Raw genomic sequence first — 7,497 nt, forward strand, 5'->3', positions numbered from 1 at the left:
TATTTATTAATGTGGACACTTTCAATAACAATGGACAGTAGCATTATCTCAACAACCGTTGATAGTTGCATTTTGATAATAAGCCCGACTATATTATCATTGAATGTGAACTTGTCAGTCAGACAAAAATAAAACAACAAGCTCCCAAGAATAAAATACTCAGCATCTTCAATATCCAGAGAAACTCTGAGTAATAAGATTCTCTGAGTTTCTCCGAAAAATGAAAAATATTTTTGAATTACTTCTTTGTGTTGGATGTGTGATAAAAACAATTCAAATAAGTTCATATTCAATGAGGGAATAATTGGACTCATTGTCAAAAAAACAACTGTTAACTGTTATTCAGATAATGCAACTGTCCACAGATATTGATAGTGTCCATCATGATTGTCACTGATAACATCAAAAAATTTTTGAAAATATCGTGAAATGAAAAAAATAGTGAAAAACCGAAGAAATTGATAATAAAAAATTGCCAAAAGTGTAAAAAATTGAGTTTATAAAAAATGACATAACTCAAAACACTCAAAACAAAATGACCTGAAAACATGAGCAAGTCTTTGATCTTGAAAAATAGACAAAAAAATTTAAGAACTATTAGTCAACATTGAAAAATCAAAAATTATTTATAGGAATCGTCAAAAAAGATATTTTGAATATTTTTGTTATTTATTTCATTTCATAAATGCTCCTGGGAGTCAGAAAAAAAATATGTTTCAAATTAAAATGGGGGAACAACAAATTACTCACTATTCTCATTAAATAATCAAAAGCTAAATTTTCCTATAAAGAGCTTCATATTGTTTCAGTTTGCAGTATCACCATCAAACATCTTCTTTCACAGATTATTGTTTTTTATGGGGCAAAAAAATATCAAAAGGATTTTCCATTCTGTGCTGTTTACGATTTTCTTTAAAAAGAAACCAAAACAGTTTAGTATATTTATTTATTTCTGTTGTTCCAAATTTTAACAACAAAATTTTTGTTGTTTTTTTAAGGAACAAGCAATGAGTTCAAAAGACACACAATCTGTTTCAAGCTCCATTGTAGCAGAAAGAAATACTGTCCCTTGCGCACGATTTAATGCTTTCGATCATTTGTTTGGACTATCATTTATTTTTTGTTATATGAACATTTTAATGGAATTTCTCATCTTTTAGGTTGTTTTCTTTTTTTCATCCTTATAAATTGGTTTGCAATGCTTTCTATTTTTGAGTTTTTTCATTAATATTTTTTAACCAGCATTCAAGGCAAATATCGGATTCGGTGATTATTGGAATTTCAATTTTGCTTGCTTTCCAATATGTTTTCGTTCCCCTTCGAAGAACTGATATACCTTTTCTGCACTTTACGGATGTATACCGAAAAATTGGGTATTAAATTTATTTATTGTTTTATTTCAAACATTTGCTCCATTAGATTATATTTCGATCCTTCGTTTTATTCACCAACTTTTTTATCATTTGTAATTTTCTTTGCACTAATGGGAACAGCTTTGATTCTTACTGTTGCACTTGGAGTTATTGTTTGTCTACTCGCAAAAAGAGAAGGAGGAGCACCCACTGCCCTCCATTACGTTAGCGATAAACTTGGAATGCTCGTGTCAGTCGCATTTGTTGCACCTTTCTGCATTGTTTTTTCAAAGCCTTGGGCATGCCTCATTCAGGAGACTGTATCTCCAATAAGTGAGAACAACAATTTTACGTATTGCAACCCAACTGCTCGCATTCCTCTTCTTGTTTTTTCAGCTATTTTCCACATATCTCTATTCGTATTTTCTGGATTATATCGTTGCTTGATCTTCGATGCAAACTTGCGCTCGGCAAATCTCAACAGCACACGATGGGGCGCAACCACGTGCTTTGCCCAATCTTTGGCTTATCTCAGTTCCTTTCTTGTTACAATTCTCATCGAGTTCCATCCAACAGTATCTGCTGTTATCCACACAGCAGTCTTTGCTATCCTTATGTGCTTCGAGGTCATTGTCCTTCCGCAGACAACGCCTCACTCCAACTCTTTGTTTTCGGCAATTTATGGAGCAGCCTTTGGATCGGGGATTGTGTCGCTGCTGATGCCTGTCTGGAACTCTCTCGCAGCAAACAGCGCATCTGATGGCAATAAGCCTCTGACTGTTTTGAGTGTCATATTCTTCTACGTGTCGTTGGTTGTTATTTGCGCAGTTTTTGCTACAGGCGCTGGAGTGTTAGCATTCATACGGCACAGAAAACTTGCTCTTATCAAACCTGTCTATTCACTTTCTGGGAAACATTCCAAGACTCTTCCTCATGAAGCTAATGCTACATATGATTCTTCGTCCCAGCGCGATCAGCTGACACCTTTCAAGCACAATAAAAAGATCGTGAAGAACAAGAAGAAAAAAAGTGGCTTCAAAAAAAAGCCAATTGGCCTTCAAATTGTTATTGACGGTGCAGTTGTAACACATTTATTCAGCTCAGATACACTGCCACTGTCTCACTCGCAATTGCACTTGCAATCGTTGACCTCTTGCCAATCTCCAAGCACCTCTTCCCTTTCGCAGGTCGCTTCTTCGCCTTCTCAAAGCATGCTTTTCTCTGCCTCTTCTCAAATATACACGCCGCAACGGTTTTCACCATCTTCTTCGCCTTTGTCGATGTCATCATCATCGTTATCGCTGCCTTCATCCACAATTTCGCCAGCTCCATCGGTCTTGTCTTCTTTGTGCCCTTTGCCTGCTCGTAATATTGTTCCCTCATCGAGCAACCCTTCCTTCGACTCAGTCTCTCCTTTCATTGCAAACCAAGTCGGTATCATCAAAGCCATCCTGCGTTCGGTTCGCAGTCCGTCTGCAATTTGGACTAAGATCAGCTTTTTGTCTGATCCAACATTCCGAAATAGACAGGATGTGGTTGAGTTTGTGGACAATCTATTCATCGCAGCGCTGAAAAAGGAGAAGTTCAGTGCGCGTTCTGATCTGATAGTGTCGTACTCTCTTTTCCTCTCCTCCTTCATGAGCATCCTCCGCCGCCCGAACGCCCTCGCCACGCAGCTGCAGCGCGCCTGTGAACAGTTTCCCAGCTGGGTTGATCGCTGGCTGATATACGTGAAGTCGAAGGAGATGGAAGCGCTCATCCGGAGAAGAGAGACATTCGCCGGTGCAGAAGGCACCTTTGGCAAAGGAAGAGGCTACTCAGAGCTCGGCAGCAGCACATCGTCTGTGTCAAACACCTTCAACATTCACATCCAGCTGCAGCAGGCGACGAAGAATGACGAGTTTAGCAAGGCGCACATGTTCCGCGTGTGGTCGCTTTTGTCACGTCGTTCAGTTGACGTGCCTAAAGTGATGAACCACATCGTCAAAGCGCTGAAGTATGCACGCGATTCAGAGAACATTTATGTGCGTCTGTTGGAGCAGTCACCAGACAATCCGAATGTGATGCGGCGGCTGGCATTGGTGCTGAGAGACGTCTACTCCGACGATGAGACAGCAAACAAGCTGCTGCACGAGGCAGATGAGCTGGAGGAGACGAATGACATGGAAGAGCTGCTGTCAGTGGGAAACAACGAGGACAATGAACCCTTGCCAACAGCTGAAGGAGAAGGATGGGGAAGCACTTGGGGAAATGTGGCAGGTGGATGTGCAAATGGTAAAGGAAATGACAGCGATGGTGAAGGCGGAAGAAATGAGGAGCAAGGAAAGAATTCAGCTCATGGAATTTCAGTGAGCTTTGGAAGTGGAGCTTTGAAAAGCAAAAGCCGTTCCTCACTTAATGGCAGATTGTCGAATTCTCCGTCTTTAGCAGAAACATTAACAGACAGAGTGCATCAGAATGGGCATGACAGAAACTTGAGGAAGGCCAAAAATGGAGAGCTGAAGAGAAAAGAGAGGGGAAACACCAGACGATCCAAAAAGAACAGATTTGACATGCTCACAAAGGACGAAAAGGAGAAGTCGAAAACTTTGTTGAATGCGCTGCTGCCGATTGTGTTGACTGGCATTGGGCTTATGGCAGTGACACTTTTGGTGTCCTACATCCAAATCGATTCCCAATTCAAAGAGTCCACAAACTGCATGGACACTTCTCGCAAATCCATCAGGCTAAGCATCTTTCAGAGCCATGTGCTGTACATGATGGCACAGTCGCTGAGCTCCTTAACAAACACAATGATCGCGCCTGCTGGCAAAAACATGGGCTCAAGCGGGATGGCAAACCAGGCATTTGACCAGGACAGCTTCGGCGAGCAGCAGAAAGAGGACAAAGCGACAGTCGTGAGCCAGTCGCAGATGCTGAAGGAGTTGTTTGCAGATACAGCTGACAGCTCTGTGTGGAAAAAGGACTTGGCATCGTTTGTAATCTGCTACATGGACTATACACAAGTCAATCTGATAAGAGAATTTCTGATTGAAGGTTTGAATTTGCTTGCTCTGATCAACTGGTCACAGGACATTGCGCTGGATCTGGCAGACAACAGCATCAAGTTCCCAGACTATCATTCTCTCCTCTCGTTCTTCTACAAAGGCGCTGCTTGCTACATGCTGAATACTCCTCTTTCAATTTCTTCAGAATTGGAAGTGCTTGCAATGGACGAGTACTTCAGAGTGAATGACATATCAAAGCACAACCTGATAATGCTGATCATCCTGCTCGTGTTCTGCGTAGCTGTTCTGATGTGTGCCACCATTCTGCCAATGATCGTGTTCATCCGCATCGTCATCAGAGAGCGAAAGAAGGCGATGCGGCTGCTCTGCACAATCTCTGCTGAATATGCCTCGAAAATGGTGGAGCGTCTCGAAAGCTCTTCTCACGGTCATTCACACAGCCATCGAGGCACGATAAGTCAGACAGCAACAGAAGCATCGCTGACAGATCGTATTGTGGATGACGCAACAAAGAACAGCACATCTTCTCTGCCAGTTGCTCACCCCATTGACGAGAGCTGCAACACACCGCAGGCGATTCGCTTGGCGCTGCCAACTGTCACTCAGCAGGCTGAGATTGCTTCTTCACCAAATGAAGCATGCCTAGATGTATTGAATGACTATCTTGCAAAACATCAGCCAAACTCTTTTGCATCTCAGCAACTATTTTCCGACCAGATGCAACCTCAAATGCTGCCAAATTCAGATAATCAGAAAATGAGGAAGAAAGCAAAGCAACTTACACCTAAACAGTTCAAGTACGACTTGGGAGTGCCTGGAAAGGGGAAAGCGAAAGAAGATCGAGAATATGAGGAAGAGGAGAAAGATGAGAAAGAGCGTATTGCACAACAGCGCATTGAGGATATGGATGAAAAACTGCATGTGCTAGGAGGAGTTGTTCCGACTTCTGTGAAATGGCAGTTGGGCCTTGGGGCAGTGCTGTTGATTTGTCTGGCGTGCTCATTTTATGCTGTTTCAATTGTTGCTATCACAGGCACCATCGACCATTCTGGGAAGATCATCTTCAGCGGATACAGACGAGTGGCATTGAAGCAGCTTTCGGCGCTTGCCTCGATGGTCGCAGGGAAGATCATGTTTCCTGTGGCCGATGAAAGTGTATTCTTCAAAGACCCAATTTCGTCATCGCCTGCCTTTAGAAACTCGACTTTTATGACAAGCTTGGAGAATGTGAAGAGCACGCTGAGTGTTCAGATGCAGTACATCCAGCTGATTTCGAAGCGCTTTTTGGTTGGCTCGTCGGAGGATACTGTGACGTCAGACGAGCGTCTGGACTCTATTGTTATCACAAGGACACAAGGAACAGATGCACTCATTGACGAGATTATGGTGGAGCCAACGAAATGCCTGCTGATCAACCGCACTTTGTGTGACACAACAACACCTGGCGAGCGCATGCCTGGCGTGACTTCTGAATTCAACGGGCTTTCAGAGCTGATTGAGCGTACAGCAACTGCTGTGTCAGAACTTGTGAAGATTCCGGACGATGAGCTGAATCTGAACGACATTCATTATCTGTTCATAAGGGGAATGTCGTTATACGATGCAGAAGACTCACTCATTCGGATTGGAGACGAGCTGCAAAGCAAAGCGAATGAGTTTACGACGAGATATTCGACAGTTCTGCTGGTTGTGTTTGTTGTGGTGGCTGTGATGGCAACTGCAGTTGTGGTTGTGTTTATTCTGCCAATTCCAGTGTATATCCAAACGATTATGGAGCAGACAGAGGCGATTGCAGAAGTAGCTGGCAGAAGGGAAGTCGAAAGTGTGAAGTGGAGTGAAGATCTTGTGACGTCTGTCACACGAATAGACGATGCACATTATGTTCTGGTGGAAGGGATGAGGCAGCTGGTTGCGCTGGTCAACAACAACGAGCCACACGAGAAGGTTCAAATGCTTCTTGACCAGCTGCTCGTAGCGACGTTCATCCACTTCTCAGACGAGGAGAAGATGATGCTGTCGTACAAATACCCAACGAAGCTGAGAAACGAGCATCTGATGGCACACATCCAGCTGCTCCGCAAGCTGGTCACCTTCCTTGACCGAATGAACACGCACCATGTGCCGCTGACAGAAGTTGTGCTCTTCAGCTCAACGTGGATTGTCAATCACATTCAGTCACTTGATGCTGAATTGTCTTTGTTCTTGCTACAAAAGGGAGACCAGAATGATCTTAATGGAGCAATTGACTTGAGCCATTTCGAGATGCCTGGCTCAATTGAAGTGTGGCTCGATAGCGATCAAGCCCCAATGAAAGAAAAAGTGCTTTTTGAAACGGCTATTGATAATGCAAAGAAAAGATGTAGGTTTTTGATTTAAGTTTCATATTTTATAATTGTTACAAGCAATGAAAAAAGAGATTTCTTTTTCTTTTAATTTCAATTATGTTGTTACAATTATCTTCTCTATAGCAACCTTATTTATTAGCTTTTTATTGTCATTAGATCTCAAACTAATTTTTGGTTTTCGAACATTTGTTCTTTTTTTCTTTAAATGAAAGTCAAACGTATTTTTTTGGAATTATGTTCATTGCTAGTTTGTTGAAAATTCAACTTTTGTTGTATGATTTTTGTGTCTCGGAATTTGTACTTCCAATCAAATTTACAATATTACAAAGCTTTATTTTTGATTTTATATTTTGTTTTCAATTTTATTTACTTTACTTTACTTTATTTTATTTTTTTAAATTATTTTTCTTTTCAAAGATTTTTTTCAGTTACATAAAAAATGAAAAGAAAGAAAAAAGAAATTTATTTTTTTTTTCACTTTTTTCCCATTCTTGAATAATGCAAAGGAAAAATTTTTTAAATTTAATCACACAACCAGAAAAAAACTTTAGTACTTTCCCAATAGGTGGACATAACCCTTAATAAACATATTTTTCTGTGTAAATCATAAAAATTATAAATAAAAAATTGGTTCACAAACTGCTTAACAAAGTGATTATGAGAGCTATTTACAATATGTTAAGTATTTTTTGATGCTTTTCAATTCAGTGATCTTTAAAATGAAAATATCTTAGGGTTTGAGTTGATAAAAGTGCAACTGAAGAACAATATTATTTGTTCATGTTTGCATTA

At 40.9% G+C, this 7,497-nt stretch overlaps 1 protein-coding gene across 1 annotated transcript; it reads left to right on the forward strand.

The window, feature by feature from the left end:
• Positions 1 to 1,483: 1,483 nt before the first annotated feature.
• Positions 1,484 to 7,170, forward strand: MONOS_10743 (uncharacterized protein; the record flags this gene model as incomplete). The annotated part of the gene is made up of 1 exon (XM_067863219.1): positions 1,484 to 7,170. One exon carries the CDS (start codon positions 1,484 to 1,486, stop codon positions 6,734 to 6,736), a length of 5,253 nt encoding a protein of 1,750 aa, XP_067734996.1. The 3' UTR covers positions 6,737 to 7,170.
• Positions 7,171 to 7,497: the final 327 nt, after the last annotated feature.

This window comes from Monocercomonoides exilis (genome assembly GCF_001643675.1).
Source record: "Monocercomonoides exilis strain PA203 chromosome Unknown scaffold3-2548433, whole genome shotgun sequence".
Taxonomy (NCBI): domain Eukaryota; phylum Preaxostyla; order Oxymonadida; family Polymastigidae; genus Monocercomonoides; species Monocercomonoides exilis.